The sequence below is a fragment of the Cebidichthys violaceus genome, unplaced genomic scaffold, assembly GCF_023349555.1.
Source record: "Cebidichthys violaceus isolate CVI_PGR_0920_01 unplaced genomic scaffold, fCebVio1.0.p SCAF_2, whole genome shotgun sequence".
NCBI classification, from domain to species: Eukaryota; Metazoa; Chordata; class Actinopteri; order Perciformes; family Stichaeidae; genus Cebidichthys; species Cebidichthys violaceus.
This window is the reverse complement of record NW_027176372.1, coordinates 10752625-10774760: the sequence shown is the minus strand read 5'-3', so window position 1 is coordinate 10774760 and position 22136 is coordinate 10752625. Positions and strand designations below refer to the sequence as shown.

General features: G+C 44.1%; 1 protein-coding gene across 11 annotated transcripts in view; it reads right to left on the bottom strand.

Moving 5' to 3' along the window:
* The window catches only part of LOC137875277 (rho guanine nucleotide exchange factor 9), a 39994-nt gene that overhangs the window by 2969 nt on the left and 14889 nt on the right, over positions 1-22136 (bottom strand). For 2 of the 11 annotated variants that reach the window (XM_068714353.1, XM_068714362.1), the window contains 9 exons: positions 12023-12202; positions 11269-11358; positions 9934-10134; positions 7624-7803; positions 6980-7212; positions 5810-5939; positions 4116-4247; positions 1831-2074; positions 1597-1665 (listed from right to left, as the gene is read on the bottom strand). In XM_068714353.1, coding sequence (XP_068570454.1) covers positions 1597-1665; positions 1831-2074; positions 4116-4247; positions 5810-5939; positions 6980-7212; positions 7624-7803; positions 9934-10134; positions 11269-11358; positions 12023-12202 — 1459 coding nt within the window. Of the gene's footprint in view, positions 1-416; positions 485-1573; positions 1666-1830; positions 2075-4115; positions 4248-5809; positions 5940-6979; positions 7213-7623; positions 7804-9933; positions 10135-10701; positions 10764-11268; positions 11359-12022; positions 12203-15242; positions 16823-17169; positions 17872-22136 lie in introns of those variants that run through there. The other 9 variants (XM_068714359.1, XM_068714355.1, XM_068714358.1 and 6 more) reach the window with 9 other exon arrangements.

Sequence of the window (22136 nt, the reverse complement as noted above, 5' to 3'; positions counted from 1 at the left end):
AGCTGTTAATATGCATTTAACTACAGCTTACAATGTCATCTAGCTACGGTCTACAAGCATCACAACTAGGCTAGTGCAATTAGAAATTAGATACAATCAATATTTGGAGATGAAATAGTCAAAAGTTGCCATGGCATCTTTGGAAGAAATTAAAAGATGAGAAACAGTGTATTTTTGTTGGGGGAGGAGGGGGTATTGTGCCAAACACTGTTTTTAGCAGTTCGAAGGGTTTGATCTATTTGTGTTAAGAGGAACCTGTTTTTATCTTGGACAGTCAAGACAATGCTTGTAAACAGATCGGACTGTGACTGCATGCTCCAATGTGCCAACGTTAATCACAACACCTCCCAACGCTGCTCAGCAGTTGCCATGGCATCTTATTGTGCTAGCTCTAAGGAGAACTCTAATGCATATACCTTTATCATTCTCAAACCATGTCCATACAACATGGCCCTCTTTCTCAAGATGAAATCTATAAATGAATCTGAAATTCAAGAGAGTACTTCACCTTGTGCCAGCCATGTACACATACAGCACTTAGAAACACACAACATTTACTTCTGACAGACATCTACGGGGATCCTAACGTCAAGAGAGAACATTCCAGCAGGGGGTCATTGGTTAATTAATACCTTAATGGATGGTCATGCTTATTGTGGAACTGGCAATAGCAAGAACATCAGTAATGGTAAATGTACAAACATCTAGCCTGGCACTAAAATGGCTAACTCTTAAAGGATGATACCGACAGTTTTGGACATGTGGGTCCTCTGTCTGATGCTTTGCGAGGAATTAGCATCTTGAATAACTTGCTTGACATGTTTTTCTGTTACTGAGATAGCCAGCGGCTGTTGGCGTGTTACCGTATTTTGACATATCTGGCTTTAAAACAGAACTTGTTCAAATCACCAAATAAGTCAAAATAACAGGATCACCCTGATGTTTCTCCGGCCTTAAAGGTGTCATGTTGTTCCTTTGTCCTCCTTTGTCCTTGTTTTATAATGTATATGATGTAATAAAACAAAATAAATCAACTATAAAACATGTGTACACATCAGAAGTCAGATTTAAGAGCTATTTGTCTAGGGTGTAGCTTGAAAATCTGGATGTAAATGAAAGCGATAAGCTCCAACAACCACTCTAACTCAGTAACAGAACAAATGCAAACACTTGGAATTTGTTGGAGACCAGCGTGACACAGGACCCACATGTCACCAACACCGCTATCACCCTTTAAACTCAATACATCATGCAAACAGCCCTCTGTCTTTTCATTGATGCTTAACAGCTGCTTTGCAACTCATATCAATTGAACCTCGCGTACAGGCCGACAGACATTTAACTCAAAGGAAGTGTCTATTGAAAGTAATACAACGAGAAGAACATGAATTGACGTGACTTTTTCTAGCTTACTTAGTACACAGATAGTCTAGGTCCATTCATAAACAAAGTAGGCGTGTTTAAAAAAAAAGGTGTAGAAAGTAGAAAAAACAAGAGAGCAGGTTAAGGAGTAAAGAGTAAACAGCGATGAGAAGACAGAGCACACCAGCGAGGAAAAGAAAAGGGAAATCACCTGATATCTTCTTGTTGCCTCACCTTTCTGTTTGGTCACCTTTCTCACCGTCATGGCCGCCTGGCGCTTCTGGTACTCAGAGATCTCGAAACCTAAACGAACAAACAAAATTGCAAAGCATCTGAGTAATATGTGGCAAGCCATAAGAAAGTCACCCTGTAGCGCGCTGCAGCAAATACAACACGTAGCTCCAATGTCCATTGTGAATGAAAGTAAAGCTTTCCAAACAGGGAGGTACAGAGGGATGCATGACTAACCGATTTTCTCATCCTCCTGCACCATCTTCCTCTCCTCGTGGAAGGCCCTGAGCCAGCGGATCTTTTCCTCCGGCTTCTTGGCGAGGAAGATGTGGATCTCCTCGCTGTCTTTGTTGCACAATTTGAAGGCGTTCTTCACGCTGACGTTGAAGTCGTCGTCACGCCCGTCAATGGCGTCCCGCACCTCGTAGCGGTCCATGTCGATACGGCCCTTATAGTACAGGATGTCCCGGCGTATCAGATCCTGGGGAAGAAGAGGAGGAGGAGCGGTCTGTTAATGCGCATGTGTGTGTGTGTGTGTGCTGAACCTTAAGAGGTGTCAACAAGCATCCTTCACTTGGTGTCCGGAGAGTCTGCTGCCTGATGCTTGCGACCCTTTCCGTCTGCTGCCCAGACATACAAACACATTGCAGAGTGCCAGATCACAAATGGTGGAAAGTACTATTTCAACGTTGGTGAGTACACGCCGTAAAATCTCATGTACAAGTACGCTGCGATAAATCCCATCTTTGTGAAGCTTATGCTGGCCAGTTTTTGATGACAGCTTGTGTCAGACAGGTGTGATTTTACTGTATTTGACTGTGAGGCTGCAACCAATGATTCATTTCATTACTGTTATTCTTCTCAATTAATCCCTTGGTCAGAAAATGTGAAAAAATATCAAAAAATATTTCAATTTACAATCCAAACATTTGAGAAGCTGAAACAATTTTTTTTTTTGGTATTTTGTCTGAAAGAAATCTTCAACATTATGAATCAATTACCAAATCAGTTTCAGACAAAATTTCTGATGATTGTCCTTCCATCGTGGAGTTTTTGAGGGGACGATATAGTGGATACATTTAAAATGGTGGACAGTACTACAGTACTTCGGTGTAAATAGGGAGTGCCTCAGTGAAGTACAGATAAACACCAGAGAATGACACTAACCTTGTGACTAAAAATAGTGGGTATCTCTTCTTAACCCATAAAATATCAAAAAACTATAAATATTTCATTTAGATTTTTAAACTTCGGTACACCATGACAGGGTAGCATCCAGCAATTATTTTCACCATTGATTAATCTCTGAATTATTGTCGAGTAATTGATTCATTTTTGGTCCAAAAAATTTCAGAAATTAGTGAAAAATGCAAAAGTCCAACCACAATTTCCGAAGTTGACGTCTCCAAATATCTCATCACAGTTTTCTTAAACCACAGGTGACGTCTTCTCACCAAAAGACCAAAATCCAATGATATTCAGTAACTATCACAAACAACAAACAAAGAAGCGAATCCTAAAGAATTATTTTTCAGGATAGATTTGGTCCACCTCTACAGCAGATCATCAACCACGAGTAACCTTGACCTGTGTTACTTTGCAGGAATAAGCCTTGGCCGTCATTTTGACCGCTGCCTTCGGGCCAAAATTACCAGCAGCCACACTACTGTATAAGGTCAAGGAAGGTAAAAAGAAAAAACAAGAACAGGAATATTTTAATAAGCGTGCCGAGACAAATCTGCATCCGTGTGCTGATAAGGAAGAGATGAGCGGAAAAGGCTGTAGAAGGCTACATGCAACGTGTTACTTACACACCCCGAGGGCGTAAGTTACACATGTTGTACTGAGGACGTGTGGAACAAAGACTAAAACCTATGATTCAGTTGTTTATTTAGTGGCCCAGAACCGCTAACACATGTGGGGATCTGCAGAAATTCAGAGTTCATTTCAGGTGTCAGAGATGTTCGACAATGATAGAAGTGAGTCTGTGGGGGTTAGACACTATATCTGGATGTCTTTGTTAGTTCCCTTTGTATGTGTGTTTGTCCGTGTAATGGTGAAAGTATTGCTCCGCTGTGTGTACACGTGCGTGTGATGATGCAGCACTCCAGCCTCTGTGTGTTTGTCCGCCTGCATTCGTGTCTGCGTCTCTGTGTGGTTGCGTGTATTGTTGGGACTAGTCGAGCGTGAACATCCGTCTGACAGGAGAGCGCAGCCTCAGTGCATTAGAGCCCAAACTACCACCGCTCCATTTTGTGAAAGGTGCCGAGGATTTGATCGCATCTTCACCGAGGGCGGGTGCGTCTCATAGCGTGTTATGTAATCTATTCGCGGCTCTCGAGTGCGGTTGAGGAAGTCGTGTGGTCTTCAAGCGTCTCCGTCACCAGCCATTTCAAGAACACAGGCCGAGGGTGTGTTTTAGCTTTTCAGCTTGTTTTCAGCCAGTAGGGTCTTCAAAGGAAAAAAAAAGGAAGGAAGTGAACAAAGAGAAAGACAGAGAGAAGGAGAGAGAGAGAGCCTACCTTCTTACAGAGAACCAGCTGGTGATCAAAGAGGAAGAAGACTCGCTGCTGGCTGCGTCCATAGGGCTGATAGATCCATGACAACTCCCCAGTGTAGATGAGCTCCGAGCTCCTGTCCAAGATATCATCGCCCTAGATACACAGACACACACACAATGTGTAAATGAAGAAGACACTCATAGGTACAACCATGCACTATGATGCAACTGCCAAAAGATACAAGTTAGCAGCATGTGAGAATAGTTATACAGTGTCTCCTGTGGCTCATAGCTAGCTCAGTAGCTAGCTAGCTAAAAAGTAACCTGGCCTAACATTACTAATTAGGATGGCTCGCTAGAGAAGCTTTAATATGGAGTATTGGTGGTCCGGCTGCACGTCTAATCTTCCTGTTCAGCTCCATAACAGTTCCCCTGCAATACGGCAGAGATACATCAATATTAATGTGAGACTGTTACATAACAGGTTGAAAGTTCCTTGTGGTAACTTTAATTTTCTTTGAGCTTGAACTTGATGATTTTGCTCAATCCATCTCAAAATGGCAGCCATTTAAAAGCGTAAGTTTAAAGTGAATACTGGATCCCCTTGGAGTTTAATGTTTTGGTGCAACAGAATTAAATTCGATCTAGGTTCAGAGTAAAAACCAAACTGACATTTAAAGAGAGGTTTAAATTGAATCCTTGATTTTAAGCTAGTTTTAAAGTTTGGTGCAACATGATTTAAAGTTAAACCATGATTTAACCGGGTTTAACAGCAGGGGAAATCTAACAAAAAATGCTCTCACGTTGCATTATGGGACCTGTAGGATCCAGCACTTTCTTTTTAGCTTAACCCATACTTGTGACCAAAAGTTAGGATATCTCAGCCTCTGCTGCATCAATTTTGACCGTTTGTTTTTCCCCATCGGTCTCCAACAAGTCTTTCAACTTTCTGAGAGCGCAATACTAAATTGCTGCAATAATTTATGACGTTTAAAAGTGAAAGTTGAGAAGATGTCATTTTTGGTTTGTTAAAAAGACAAACATTTAAGGAATCCAAGGAGTGACTTTGGGAATTTTAAAAGTATATGAAAACAATAAATGAAGCTTAGTGGTGGTTCAGTCAGGAAGACTCTCTTTATGCTGCCTGCAAATCTCTCTGTCTCTTGCTCTCCAGCTTCTACTCAATCGACTGACTGACTATGGGGGCTCACTCCAAGATAAACTAACCACATTTTGCCGCAATCTCCCAAAGCCAATAATATTGTTGGCATCAAACTTTTGTGATTTCAGCATGAACCAACGCCGACCCTCCCCTGCCCCATTCACCTCCAGTCTTCACCACATCCCATGGTTCTACCCACTGAGCTCATCCAAAGTCCCTCTCCAAATCCCATCATCCAGATCTTTAGCTAATTCTTTTCACCCCTTCACCACCAGACTCCACCAGGGGGGTAATATTCCTGTACTAACCATGGCATCAATATCCCCCTAAACATGACTACGTCACAAATGGGTCTAATCGCCGAAGACTCTACACAATTCTAACTTTTAAAAGTCATTCCTGATTAAAATAAATCATGTGAGATGTAAATTAAGTAAAAGTCCCTGGGCAATATCCGTGACTAAACAGATGGACTAAACAGACTGGACCAGATTCTGCCAGTAAAACAACATCAGATGCTTTGAAAGAACTCCACAGTCAACACATACACATACCTCCCAGTCCAGAACAGAGGCTTGCCACTGGGCGATCTTGTCGATGTTCTCCAGTCTCCTCTTCCTCTCGTTTATCTGCTGAGTGACGTTCCGCATTACTGCCAGTGCTGCTGCCACGTATCGATAATCACTACGGACACAGTGTATACATAAGTACTTCTGGGGTGTTAAAGGGTAAATTTATAGCTCTTGGAGTTTGGCCACCCATTAAAAAAAAAAAAAGACATGTAATGTTGCAGCAGTGAATGATACAGAGTAGCCGATTAAAAGGCTAGGGTTGTAAACTCAAGTAGCAGCAGTAAGTCTGCTGGAACACAGTGAAAATAACATACTTCCATTTAATTCTAATCAGCCACTTTCTCTATCCACAGTTAACTCTGACTGCGTCTATGCTAACTGAGCTGGATTTATCCCTCTGGCTTAGATATGCAACGGATCCGATCCTCACTTTGGAAGATAATGCCTGCTTGTGAGTGTGTGTGTGTGTGTGTGTGTAACAGAGAGCAGGCAGATTCTCTACAGCTCCAAACAGTCAAACACTGTGATCTGGCAGGCAGAGCTGGCACCTGTCCCTCTCTGGCTGAGAATGCATGCTTTGTCAATGACCTGGAGCTGGCTGAGACACGCTGAATCACTCGCGCCATTTTTTTTCTGTGGGTTTGCACGCATGAGTTTGCACATCTGGATGCTCTCGTATCTGCAAATGTTTACTGTGCTTCTGTGCAGCGCCTGCTGTGTGTGTTGTTGGGAATGTTGATGCTCGTATGTGTGCCAGCGAAAGCCCAAATTCATATTTAATCTGCAATCTATTTATAGCCAGTAGCTCTGTGCAATGATCCTATGGTCATGTATTGAAATGAGGACGATGTGACATGATGATGCGCAGCAGTGTCGTAGTATACATTTTTGATGCAACTGAGATTCCTTGATGAAATGTTTTCCCCCCCACACAACATTCACAGAAAGCTGGCAAAACAGTGCAAAATAACATTTGTTTCAGTTCATGCATGGATAATCACCGCTTCAGTCGAACAAACCCAACACCTGCAACGGCTGCAAAGCAACACAATGCATCTGGAACACAATGATGCATCGGTAATGCCATCAAAGCGTCAAAAGCAACACGTTCAGATCCAGAATTAATGTGACTTTGGACAAAGCGTACAGTACCTGTGCTCCTGCGCAGTGTATTTGAGAAGCTCAGCCAATTGGAGTGGATATTTGCAGATTTTCTGGACGGGGGTGAGCAAGAAGCCGTCTATGGCAATGTCAATCATTTGCTGCAGGAGGCGACAGGCCTCGAAGAAGTGCTGGTACCTGCCATCCCTCATCAGTTTGCTCAGCTCCATACAGGCATCCAAGTGGTTGTTACAGTATTCTGAGTAGATCCAAAAACCATCTTGCTGTAGATTAAAAGAGCAGAGAGATACAAGATGAGAGGGGGAAATATGAAACGAAATCCTCTTTTTAATAAAACATCCTGGGGAGAAGCGTGCCAACATGTGCGGAGGAGCAGCTCCGGTCGCTAAAATTTTTATTAGAGCTGTTTTTTTTTCTCGAGATCATGACTTAATTATCTCATTATCTTGAGAAAAACTGTTTGCTGGTGACTTAATTATAGCCACAGCTTTACTGTTATCTCGAGATAACGAGATTATTAAATTCTGATCTTGAGATAACAAAACCTAACAAAAATGATTAGCAATTATGGCTGCTCTCAGCTGGACCTCAAGTTTTTTCAAACCGTTTTTTTTGTGTTGAAATGAAGTGTGCTATAAAAGGAGAACACTCGAGAAAGCACTATTTCAACTCACGTGTTCTAAAAAGCATGGTCCGATTTCAGAGAGGTGGGGGTCGTCTGTGTTGTACTGTTTCTCCAAGTCTCTAACGAAGCCCATCTGGAAGCGGAAGATGTCCTCGATGTTCCCAAAGATGACCCTCAGTTGGTCATCATTGAACATGTCCACGCGCTTCCTGCACTGGCGCAGGTAGCCCTGCAACAACACGAGTTACAACTACTACGAGGTTTTCAAAAGACGATACGGTTTAAGTGCCAGGTCAGAAAACTGCTGAAGAAAAGCACGATGCAGGCCACAGCTTGTTACATCTCATCACTAGTTTTTGCTAATTCTTTGTAATAAACATCTGAAGTCACTGCTTAAATATAATTCATTTGAATCAAAATGAACTGTGACTCCGAAACTTCTACAGAGTCAAAAACAATTTTGTGCAGGTCGAGCTGTGGCCTCAATTTCAGTCAGTCCAATTCTTGTGGTTAATTAAATGCCCCGAAGCTTCGGCACTTTGGGAACAGGTTTGCTGTGAGAGGAAGGTCTCTGCTGTTTCACACTCCACCACCCAGAACTCTCTCCGTTTATGAAACACATACGTTAAGCCTTTTCGATTCGTACAGTCGAGCTCAATGCCGATAATCAAAAGCTGAGAAAAGTCTCTTTCCAAAAGTATCGATAGCGCAAGACTAAAATACATTATTATGATTATGAGATGGGAAGCTTCTTTTAATCATAGAGCCCTAAGTGACGAGCACAGCCATTACTGTCAGGGCGTGTTCTATCAATAACCAAGAACAAATATCAGTTTTTAGTTTAGATTTTTACTCTATTTATTTTTTCTAAATTCTAAAAGCCTTTACTTTTACTTACGTGACACACAAAGTTTGGAAATAGTTATGATAAAGTATCATTTTAACATTTCATTTAAAGAATAACCCATTGACTGGCCTGTCCACATCTGTTTTAAATCAAAGAGCGCATCAAAGAAGTCTTTCTTGCCTGTGCTTGTTTGTACCAAATTTGAACCTGCTGGGTATCTCCACAGGCGATAAGTGTGAAGGTGAGAAGGTGAAATTTACGCTTTATTGCAGCTATTTTTAAACATTATGCTTCGCCCGCATTACAGACAAAGGGTATTCAGAGGGTTGAGGTAAGATGGTTAGATAAGCAAAAAATCTGCACTAGAAAATCTTGCCCACCCAAAGTCATTATGCAGGTGTTGTGTTCTGTATTCAGAGTTGACCTCCATGTATCTAGCACAGAGGCAACGGCTGTGCTGGTGACAACATTTTAGAAATAACTGCCCCGCATGTAAAAACAGTATTATGCAATCTTACTTTAACTCACTTGTATTTTTGTGAATTTGTCTCTATATTATTTGTTTTTACGGTATCAGCAGGAAGACAGCAGTACTTAACAGGATGTTGTACTGTTACTGTTAGCAGCAGAACAAACAGACGGGTGTGGGACAGTCATTTGATTATAACTATGGTCTTTTTCGATCATATATAATAATAAAAAAATATCTGGAAATCTTAATGCCAATTTATCAGTTCACATTTACATAATACAACATGATTAATCTTGTATTCCCATAGATTCTTTTGAACCAATTATCATGTGGCACTGCTTCCTCTTCACTTTTGATTTTAACATCAAGACAGGGACAGAGGAGCCGTTATTATTAGCTATTGTCAGATTCTCAAAGATAAAAACCGTTCCATGTTAGATACAAAAGTTAATATAGTAAATACTGTAGCTGTACTGTACCTGTATTAGGCTATACAGCGGACTAACACTATGCCATGCAAACCCAGTTTGTTTTTAAATATATTCAAATGTATATTATAAATAATCCGTCCAGTTTTTAGATTTAGATTTAAAATGTTTATAAATGGCTTGCCATGCTAAAAATGTAACAAATGGTAAGGCTCTTGTTTAATTTGATTAGGTGAGAATTCAAGCCTGTCACTTCGGCATGAATCATAATCACAAATTTAATGTGGACTGGATCGCTCCGAGTGTCTGCCACCACTGTGTACAATCAACAAATCGTGTCTTCTTATCTAAAAAAAAAATAAAGAAATAAGAACTATTTTTGGACTGTTTTGATAACAACAGAAAAAAAATATGTCTTGACTAAAAGTGTGAATGTGGGAGTGTTAAGAATTCATACTAGACCCTTGTGTAGCATCAAACAGGCTGCTTCTTCTCACACACGTTCCAGTTCATTCAGCTCCTTTCCATTTACCTTTCCTATTGTCTCTCTGGTACTAAAAGCAATGCCCTGGAACAGCAGTGGATGTATGCGTGCGCACACGTGTTTAGTACCTCACAGATGTCCTTGAGGTGTTTGATGTAGTGTCTCTCCGTGCTCATGATCTCGTTGATGACGTTGGCTCTCATCTGGTCTCGGTTCTGGAGGGGCGAGCCCAGACACAGGCAGTCATTGGTCGGGTCCAGGTGCCCGTTCTGCACCTCGCTGGTCCCCTCGGCTGGCTCCCCTCCCACGTCCTCCTGGTTCACCCACAGCTGAGTGCACACACAGAGCCACACACACACACACACACACACACACACACACACACACACACACACACACACACACACACACATGCACTTGAATAAAAAAAATTTGCTCAGCCATGTCAGTTCAGAGTATGAATCTGACGGGAAAAATAAGTATTAGTAAACAGATACATTTAGGTATTCATATCACAAATCGTTGCTATAAAAGTGGTACTACTCGCACCTCATGAGCATGAATGTACACTGCACACACACACGTGAACACACATCTCACACACACAGAGCTTCGTTTAGAGGGTCTCTGGTTCGTTTGGACAGTGAGTAAGACTGTTGGTCCAGCTTTTTAGAAAGGTGAGGGACAAACTGCCAAACACTCCAGAGTTTAAAATAAGCCTCTTTCTGAGCGTGGTGGCCAGAGGATTTTCAATGCCCAACTTTGGCCCTGTGTGTGACTCCAAAACCCCCCACCCCACCCCACTCCTGCACATACGCATGCATGTACACTCGCACACAAACTCACATGTTCCACACACATGCATGCACTCACCGACACCCACACACGCCACATACATTGTGTATTCCACTATCGCTCATAGAAAGGGCCAAGTGAGCGTGGTTTCAGATGTCCAGCAGCCAACACCTGATGACACACAGTTTGCCAAGAGAACATCAAAGAACCCGACGAGTAGAATGCCAAACACAAGATGAGGAATGCAGCGCCACAGACAAGCAGAGTGACGGGTGGTGGAGCACTGAGTGCAGACTAGAACTAGGAGCGCAGCGTACAGACTGAGAAATAGTCAGAGTCAACAGTAAATGGAAGAAATTAATGATCCATATTTGAAAGAGAAATCTCCATGAATATTAACCGGAATAATGATTCCAAAATCCATCTGATTCTATGTGAACACATTTGCAGAATTTTGAGTGCAGGCCACTAAGGAGACATTTAACATTACTTTACTTTTGACTCATCAGTTCTGCCTCTCTATCAACCCCGTTGAGGATGATGTGAAAACGTCATGGGAACGTTAATGTTTTGGTAATGTCGTGGGGTACGTTGCGTTGACAGACTGGAGCGGGGCGGGTGGGCGGGCAGGCTGGATGGGTAGATGAAGCTGGGGAAAAAAAACGCACCTTTGACGTGGTGTTTTGGAACCGTGGAGTTGCTATGGGGTTGATATAGAAAACCTGTTTTGTTTGGGGCTGAGGAGGGTGGGGTTCCACCTTGGAGAGAGAGAATGACAGAACAGAAAGATACTTTTTGGTTGACAGTCGGTCAGCCTGTCTGCCCTGCCCTCTCAGGAGTGAATATGGAAGGGTGGACAAGTGGGAATGGCCATGAGGAGTGTCTGTGGGGGGGAGGGGAGGGGGGAGGAAGGAGGTGGGGGGGTCTCCACCTACAACAAGGATGCTAATTCTTCCCTCAGCATGATAAGTAAAAGAAGTATGGAATAAGATGCTGTAGCAGCATCAGAACTTTGTGTTGGGTTAAGTTGGAACTCAAATATGGGTGAGATATAATCACGATGTAAAGTGAGGACGTTGTAAATTTAAGTGGATTTCAAGGGTAGGTACTGAGGTTGATGCCAAACTAAAAAAAAGGGGCTCATCAGCATCTTTGTTTTATTGTCCCTGAACACCTGATAAAGGCACTTAGCTAGCTATTCTCAGATCTCTTGAGTGTTATGTGTTATCTAAATAAAGCATTATATTCAACAGTGTGCATGTGTGTGTTTCGTGCACGTGTTTCCTGTGCGTGTGACAGAATGCTCGTGCGTGTGCACCTTCCTCAGTGTGTTTATCAGCTTGTGTGCATATGTTCTGTGCGTGCGTGGGTGTGTGTGTTGTGTCTATGGTCGCCGGCCAGCAGCGGCTGCAGCTAACTCACCCGTACAAAGCTGGCGGGGAACCATCCTTCCTCCTCGTCAATCTGGCCCCACCACCAGTCCTTGTTGGAGGCGTCCAGCACCTTGATGACGTCACCGGCCTTAAACGCCAACTCCCGGTCCGCCATGGTCACATGGTCCCATACCGCCTCAGCGTTGACGATTGAACCTCCACTTATCAACTGGAGAAATCGGAGGGAAAGACAGGCAACATCTTAAGCTTTATTCTCAAAACTGAAACAGCGCAACGAGCACCACAGACACCGGCCAATGGATATTGATCCACGTGACCAAAAAAAACAGCATTTAAATCTAATTTGAAAGTGATTGTAATTCAGCGCTCAGCCTAATTTTGTCCTCGATCTGTGTGAATCCTTGTTGTTAAGCCCACTCAGATTACTAATGGATGCAAATACACACCCTCAAAGCCAGGGCCCACTGGCAGCTTAGGGATTGCAAATAGAACAACACAATAGGCCGACACAGACCACAGCACAACACAACACAACAAAATACGGCAACACACAAAAAAAAAAGGCAGAGCCATTAGTGGAGAAACAACACGGCGTTCAGAAGCACAGCACCAGTCTCCACACAGTGATGGTAATTGGCCCATTATGACATTAGAATAATTACATGTGTTAATGTAATATAAATGCTGAGGAGCAAACAAATGTGAAGGGATAATCTCCCTTCCTTCATGCTTGTTATGTTATCAGCAGCACGGTCTTTGACAACACGGAAGGATGACTCATCAAATCTTTTCTATTGATTTTGGCATCATGAATAACTAATGTGGACAAGATGTGACGCTGACATAAATGTTTAAACTGGGCAACTGGTGCGCATGTACACGAGCAGAGTATTATTTTAGTGCGCATGCATCGGGCGAAGTGTGTGTCAGGTGATCAGTATTCTTCAGGGGATTTGGAGAGGCTAAAGGTTGTTCTCATTAAAGGACAGCGGACAGCGATCCTGAGGAGGACCTGATTCTCACATCATCCATCTACCAAACGACCTCACCATCCATCACGCTGAGGCCTTAGCTCGGTGGCCTTGAGATGAGCAAAAAAAAATACGCAACACACGTGCAGCCACGCTTTTACCTTCACGTGCATTGAACCCCTGTATGCGTCTGTGGCACAGCTCCAACTGCTTGTTCCAATTGTTCTCTCCAAAGTAGTGTTCATCAGCATGCTCCAGTCCAGAGCTAACCATGCATCCAGTCCCTGGGGCTGTGGGCAGAGCAGCCAGCGCTAACCAAGCCTGACAGGAGCTGCTTAGGCTCTAGGTAAGGAGTTATCAAAAGGCCTGGAGGAGACGGGGATGTCACATGGACGGACATTAAATTAGTTCTTTACTTGCATTCAAGGCTTCTGCGTATTAATATTGAGCTACTGTTGCTTTCTAAACGGACCTTGTTAATGTTTTTGTTTTTTTCAAGATTGCTTTGGCTCTTATAAAATGAAATTCCTGGATGGGAAAAACCTTTTTAAAATGCACCTCATCACTCCAGTGCAAATATGCTATTCCACCTAAGGTGCTGATGCAGAGTGTTTGCAGGAAGGCCCGTGAGAAACAGCAGACTGTGTGTTTGTATGTGTGTATTCAACCGAACCCCCCCCCCCCTCCCTCCCATGAGGATCCGAGCTCTCAGACTCAGCAGCTACATTGCCCCTTCAACCTGTGGACATGTCTGCTTCCCTGGTGGCTTACTGAGACAGCTACAGGGGATATAAGCCAATCAGGGCAGAGGAGTGAACACAGGGAGGGACGCCCATGCCAGGGAAGGGAGAGAACAGCCGTCGTCATGGTGACAGATGAGGATGCTTCACTAACACTTCAGGATGCAACCGGAATATTTCCAAATTTAAGCGTGCGTGTGATCACTGAATATCTGCAATATCGCTCTGTCATTAAATATTAAAATGATAAACCCGTCATATGATGATGATATGTAAACATCAAAGGAACTCTGTGTCGGCTTCTGCATGCAGGGTTGAGATCAAAGATCTCATTGAGAAGCCTGATTCAATCAGGTAAGGGTTTGGAGCTGGGGTAGCAATAGATCCATGCTACATCTCAAAGCTCTCCGCTACAGGAAGAGAGGAGGATCACCACGAAAAAAACATGTGTCACGCTGCCATGGAAACAGGACCAATGAATGAATAGTACTCAAAAAGATTTACAAAAAAATCATTGTTGATTCAGGAAAAAGAATTTGAAGAGTCCAAAAAAAAAATCTGACACTTTAGTAGAAGCTAAATCTGCTCTACTTTACCGCCACCATCTGACATCAGGACCTCTGCCTGAAACACTGAGGTCCGTCCTGCTTCTCGCTACCTTACTGTGTCTGCTTTCCCTAATCCACCCCCCCAAGCTTCCAACCCCCATGCTCCAGGTCCACTCCATTTTCGGCCCCATTCACTCCCAGCTCAATCTCTCCAGTTCCCATCAATCTGCTGTAATATAGCCGACAGACAGAGAGAGAGAGAGAGAGAGACAGAGATCCATTCACGGCCAATGTTCCTCCCTGCTCACTTCTCCCCTTCCCCTCATCCCTCCATCTCCCTAATGAGATCAGCGCTGCCCTCTCCAATACATTTCATCCCCCCCACCCCTTCTACATGTCTGAATAAATTAAAAAGCATTACATAATCAATCTTCCCAATCCCGAGCCTTAGCACAGCCTCACACCTAGCTTGATCGAATGGCACACGGTGAACACACAAACAGAGAGGAAGTCTTGCCACAAAACTCCTCGTTACCTGCGTGCCTACCGGCTGCGAGGACCTGTGTCATCATGATGGTTACACCGCAGTTACAACATCAAAGATCAAAGGGCGAAAACTGCCGCCGCAAAACCTGTATTTGGGTCAACGCAGATGAATGCAGAGGAATCTATTGCTACACACGGAGACGTACGGCAACGCTCCCGGTCTCACGTTGGAGCAGAGACACGGAGACTGACAAGGAAACATGTGAGAACAGAAAGAGGATTCACACGCTTATATCATCTTTGCAGCACAACACATCAGCATTCACTGCACTGGCAGCTACACTGCATTCCAACATCCTCCTCTATCTCTAGCCGTAGCACATCTGCACCAAAAGCACCTACAGCATCCTCGAGCAAACACACACACACACACACACACACACACACACACACACACACACACACACAAACACACAAACACACACGCCTTTAGCCAGCCTTACCATGTTTGTGACATGAAACTGTTCAGAGAGTGTATGCATGGAGAAGTCCGGCTCACACAAGCATGATAATTAAAATCTCTTTTTTTTGGAAGAGGTTCGAGGCGGTGGTCCTCCCGCAAGAGCCGAGCCTGCGATGTCGAGTGGCAAGGTTGCCGTATTCCAGCAAGAGGCTTCTCTCCGACGCACTGAGTGAGTCTCGCGGTCCGTCCTCCCTGTGTCTGCCAACCCTGTTATGTAATACACTTATACCCCGAGTCTGGGAGCCAATCAAAGATGCTCTGCCTAAAACCGGTGAGAAATGCACTCACATCCTCTCTCACACACACACACACACACACACACACACACACACACACACACACATACACACACTGTGGTCTTGCTCGCGCACACCATCCGCACATTGACACTTCTGACTGCACAGCATTTAACGGTACTCTATTAGAAGGCATCTGCCCTGGAGGGATTACAAATGTGTGAACACTCGGGGACGTGTGCACGACTCAGATTCAAAGAGGGACTATACGGATAACATCCACCCCCGACACACACACACACACACACGTGCAACCTAACATGTGAATACACATTTGTAACTAGCACTGAGATATCACCGCTAGCCACCTGAGCCATAGCCACTGCAGTATGCAATATTAAGATGCTGTGTTTACAGTCCTGTGGGGGTCCACTCCAGGAGGGGTGTTTATGCGTTGATGAAGACACACACCAGCCCACATGCCACAGCATGTGATGGAGCTATTCGTGTCCATAATAAAAGCCAATCACTTATTTCTACACCTACAGTACAACATTTACCACTTAACTAGACACACACACACACACACACACACACACACACACACACACACACACACACACACAAAAAGCTCTGCACTTAGCCTTGAGTGTGATAGAGCACATACAGTATCTTCTAAAAACCTAGCCAGCCTACCCCACCTATTTATAGGACTGTCATGGAAGGCTCTGGGATGGGCTTTTAGCATATCTATTTCTGACATTCATTCAACATTCATGACACCTGCCTCCAATCCTTTATTATTATGCAACTGCATGTGGGGTAAAAAAAGAGAAGAAAAGGAGCTTTTGTATCTCCAACCTGACATGCCTTTGCACTTGGAGGACATTTCATATGTAAGAAATGTGCATATTTACTGATACATTTTCCTTATTAGACCCCATTTAGTGACCAGGCGTAATAATGTGTCGGCTGCATAAAACAGGTGCCACATTACAAATGTTGTAAACTGGAGAAATGTGAATATTGTAGGGCTGTGAAATGGGAGCTGAGTTTAGCTGCATCTAAAATGGGGGAAACCTGGAGTGACGGAGGCCCTCCTTTATTAGGCCTAGCCCTGCCTGCTATTGGTTACTGCTCAGCTGAGATTACAATGATCCTCCAGAGTCCACCATCGGCAGCAACCTCTCACTCAGCACCCGCTATTTGCTACAAATATCCCAATTACTTCAGTGGAGAGATCCCTGCTCGGCTATCAGCTGCCATATTGTGGATGTGGCAGTGTGGATCACAATAGGAAAACAAGACCTGACGCAGCAGTAGGCTGTTGGTAAAAAAAAAAAAAGAAGACCATCAGATTAATTTTTTCCTCTAAGAATCGAATGAGTATAAAATTAAATTAATCCATGCGCATAATCCACAAAATACAACATGGAGGAGATAGGGAGATCGACGTAGAGGAGGGGGGGGACATGTTTATATGCGGGGGGATATGAATTTCCAGTCACCACAAAAAAAGGCAAGAGCATCACAGATCTGTATCCGCACAACTACGACCACCACCACCACCAGACAACACTAGCTACCACAAACGGTGAGAGGACACAAGACATAACGAAGGATTGGGGAGAGGGGTGGTGGGGGGGTTAACAGAAATACATTATGTTGTACCAACGTCATTCATTTCAACGCGTAGCCGCGATGGAGCGCCGGGTGTCCCCGCTCTCGACCAACGCGCACTGCCTGTCTCTCCTCTCCTGTGCGAAAGTGCGCTGCGCTGCGAACCGGGCCCCAAGCGCAGATCCATTAACGAGTACCGAGGATGAACATCAACAGCACGTTCACAAGCACCAGAACCGCGATCACCGTGAACACCGCGCAAGTCTGGACGTCCAAGGCCATGATGGCGCAGCGCTGCGGGCCGATGCTGAGATGCGCTCTCGGGAAGACGGGGCGAGAATTCAGCCCTCCACGTCTAGACGCGTAGCCTCGAAGCCACGGAGAAATCCACCATTACAGCTCAGGCAAGAAATGACCCAAAAGAAAAAACGGGGAAAAAAGGAAAAAAGAAAGATGCCTCTACGCCTCTTCACAATACGCGATGTAATTCATAAAGGCACGGGAAGAGATGCATCATTCCTCACCATCATCATCGTCATCAGTCTGCACCGCGATTTCTCCCCGCTAGTCAACACCTGCCGGTGTTTTCGCCTCTTCCCCCCTAAACCGACCGACTCTCAGGCCAATAGACTCTCACAGCAAACAAGAGGGAGGCTGTGCGCAGGCTGTTCGCAGCTGCCGAGCCGCCTTCCGGTGAGTGGGGGGACCAGAGAGAGATCGGCTGCGAGGCTGAGAGGCGGTCCTGTGTTAATGCTGATCAGCGCTCCGCCGCCAGACTGCCGGCTTCAGCCATCACCTACAGTCGGGGGGGGGGAGGGGCACCACATCGACCACAGAGGGCCAGAATCATAACCTCATTAATCTCACCACCCCCCGTCTAAAAATATCCCTGCGCCGCGCTGATTTATCATTTGTCATTAACGGGGGCCGCGATGGAAGGAGGATAAATGTCAGAATAACGGGCGCGCGCCCCTCAAAGTGATCACCGTCTCATAATTTTATTGGCGCGATGTCAGCCGTTTCTGCCAATTTGTCCGTGGCCACGCATCAATCAGATACAGTGTGCCCAGTTGGTCTGATAATCGACCCCATTTTGCATTACCGCTGGCTGCACCGGACCAACAAGCAGCAGGCACGTGAAGGAGACATCCACGGGCAATCAAGAGCATCTCTTCATGATTAAAATGCATGTAAAAAAAAGAAAGGCAGTTCTAGATCTAATTGTGTCATCGCGTCACAAAAGTATGATGAGAAACATGTGATGCTATTTGGAGGAGTACAGGGGCACGAGAGGGAAATGTTTAGTATTCTCACTTGTAGCCGGCAAATGTTCACCTTCATTTATGAAAGTCTGAACTCAAATTCACATTTATTTTTTTCATGGTGAAGAAATGTGATGAATGAAGCCCAGAGTTAAGACTCACAGGTCAACCTTTCATTTATTTATTTTTCAGCAAAATACACATTGGTGTACACTTTGAAGATGTCTTTACTGGAAAATACCCACATCTTTTAAACTTCACACAGCCAGCAGGCTGTCTGTTATAAAATATGTAGTTCTTAGCCAGAAGACTTGATAAAGCTCCTCCAGACCCACAAAAGACATGTATCTGGTTTTAGAGGTACTCCGGGTGACTTCAAAACTGAAATCAGCGAAGCTCCCATTTAACTTACACTGTATATTGTAGTGAGACCAGGCGGCAACCTCCGGTTCTAAAAAGTGAAGCCTTAAACTTGCATTCTCTCTTCTGGCCAGTAGGGGGCGACTCCTCTGGTTGCAAAAAGAAGTCTGGTTGTATGAGAAAATGACTCTACTTCTCACTTTATTTATTACCTCAGTAAACACTGTAAACATGAGTTTATGGTCCCAATTGCTAGTTTCAAGTCTTCTTCAATACAGCATGATGTTCATTTAGTAAATTATGGTCCTATTTAAAAGTCAAATATACGATAAAGCAGAGAATGCTTGAGGGTGGGGCTGCCTTTTGATTGACAGGTTGCTACTAGAGCGTATTTGGCATCTCTACCACAGAGTCACTCCTCCGCAGTCCAAATATGGTCACTTCTGTTCACTGGTTGCAAAAATCCAAGATGGTGATGGCCAAAACGCCTACTACGTCCACTTCTTGTATTCAGTCTATGAGTGAAAATGGGGTCAAGGGCATTCTAAGCATAATGTTGATACATTTTAATAATAATTCTAATCGTGTATGCCATTGTGGGGACACATTTACACAACCCTGGATTCATACACTTGAAATACAGGTAGGGAAATGTCCTTACCAGCAGTGTGGGTGGGCCAGTGAGAGATCACATCCTGGGTTTTGCACAATGGATTCCAACTGGTTCGGAAGAAGAGTCCCGACCTCATTACCACCTTTGAGGTGCCCTTGAGCAACACGGTTAACCTCAAACTGCACTAGTGGAGCTGCTCAGTGTCCCACGGACCAGAATGAGGTTTGCAGAGGTGGCCTCCAGATGTGAAAAGTGTGTTACTGTATAAATGCTGAGCAGGACATAATCTGAAATAAAGCACGGGGTTCAGAAAAACCTAACTCTAAACAAACAAAGGTACAAAAAACACTCCAAACCTCAACTAGAGGGTGTGTGTATCTAGAGTCCTCTAAACTAAACACACACTCATTTGTGGAGCAGAAGAATATATCCAGAAGCGCTGAGGTTTGCCCAGTACTTACGGTGAATCTCATTTCCAAGCTCCCGGGAAAAGTCTGGTAATGCTGTAATCATGTGATGCACTGGGCCCAGAACGGCATTATGACGTAACCATATTGAACAAAACAACTATAAAACAGAGTAACAATTTCCTGAGCACACACAGTAAAAAAAACACCCGTTAAATGTAACAACCAATATAATTTTGCCCAATATAAATTTAAAGGTCACGATTGAGCAGCATGAAGAATTACTCCCTTGAATGAATAATTTGTACTCACAAAGTAGCAGCGATCCGTCCCTGTAGCAGCATAAACTCAAGTTGCAGGTTGTTGTTAACAGTCTGGTCACTTAGAGAGGACAGAGGCTGCAGTCAGCTTGAAATCAGGCCATTTACAAAAAATTCAAGCAGCAACCCAGCTTCATGGCAGGAACACGGTGTCGAAATGTCAGTGAAAACTGCTCAAACCATTCCCGCAGCTGCCATTCAATATGCTCAATATGTTCCAAACACATTTGCACTGGAATACAGTTAAATGAACTCACTGCAGTCGCTGCTAGCTTGGTGGGCTTTTTTACACCCGGGGAGAACAGAAGCAAACTCTGTTGCAGGTTGATATCTTTTGGAACCGTTTGTAACATTCTGGGAATATGGATGGATACCAGAGAAGTGGGTTGTGCTTCAGGACTGTTCCTAAAAGTATTTATTTATTTATTTATTTTTATTCCGCCATGAAACTGCTGTTGGAATCCACATTAACCACCGTGACTCTGTGCAGACGACTGCTGAAGTTCTCCACAAAGGGAGCGAGCTATAAACACTTCAGAGTCACTTTTCAAACCAACAGGAGGCGAGTGTTTGGTATTCAAACGCCGTTTTCTTTTCGGCATCCGTATTCCTTTAAGGCTCAATCTTGTGAGTGACGAGACAAAATGTCTCCAGCTCCCTTCTGGTGCGTGTGTCTACCGTTGGCATGCGCGGCGTTATTTTGGCCTCCGCGTTAAGATGAACATCGTATAAACACACAAAGCGCATCCCGGGCCTGCAGCGCTTGTCCCGATGCCCGCGCCTCTCGTTGCTGGCAGGTTGTGTGAAGACGGCACAACATGAATCAGTTCAGCTCAGTTCCAGCCACCACCCAGCAAACCAACCAACACACGCACAGTCACAATACCCCCCCAACCCCCGCCCCCCTCCAAACTAGACTTCTGTCTTCACATTCAGCCGAGAGCTTCGAGATGGATCAAAAGACCCAGAGAATGCGTTTAAAAGAATAACACCAAGCGAGTGCACTATATCAGTATTTTTAAAGCCATAAATAATTTCCGAGGCACTCTCTCTGCACATACATGGCGATAAAAGCAGTGGCTCCTGAAAGCCAGGCTTTTTTAGTGAGCCGCCGTATGAGGCATCACGGCTGAGATATGACAACCGTCCTCAAACAGGCTTTTTTTGTCTTGCTCTGTGCTTGTGTGCGCATGTGTGTGTGTGAAACGCAGAGTGAGCAGATTACGTAAGCCTGCCCTACCTCTGTGGGCTCCCACTCCAATCTCCCTGACATTTAGACAACAAAGGTCACATCTGAAAGTCTAAATCTGCACAGACACCAATGCTAATATACTCATGCATATACAAAAGAGAGGGGCAATATCTCCCACCAGCAGAGAATCATGTGTTAAATAGGACTGAACTTCAACTTACTGTACGTGAATTGCGTGCACAACGAGCACAGCTGCAGGTTAATCAATGTGACTCGGAGCGTTTTCCGGACTGTCGTCATTGTGAGGAGTTTGTCCAAAAATGTAAAGCTTACAATGCTAAGCTTCTAATGGTTAGTATTTACAGCAGGGATATGGTATTACTGTGTATTGCACAGCACACTGTGTTGTGAAGCAATGTTTGAAACAATTTCATAAAATAATATGCAAGCTTGCACTGAACCCTTCCGTTTTCCCGATGGAAATTAATGATGACAATGAATTAATGAGTGCAGATAAAAATCTACAGCACATGTCTGGATTGTGAGGGCTTTATCCCACCCATCCATTTATCAATTCTTCCTGTCATTTATCAAGCAAAGGCTCCAGAGTAAAAAAAAAAAAAAGGCATGCAGAGCAATGCAGATCCCTCTGTTGTGTAACAGTTCTGTCTCTTATGCCCCTTAAAGGGGAGGTTCATTTGTAAATACATGACCCACTTCAACTGGGTTCTCATATGAGATCAATCCTCGCTGGCCCCCTCACCTGATCATGTAAAAAACATGTTTAAAAAACCATAAAAACATAGCTTTACATTTTCAAATTGACATGTGTCCACAGTTCAGCTAAAGCTACTATGAGGCCTT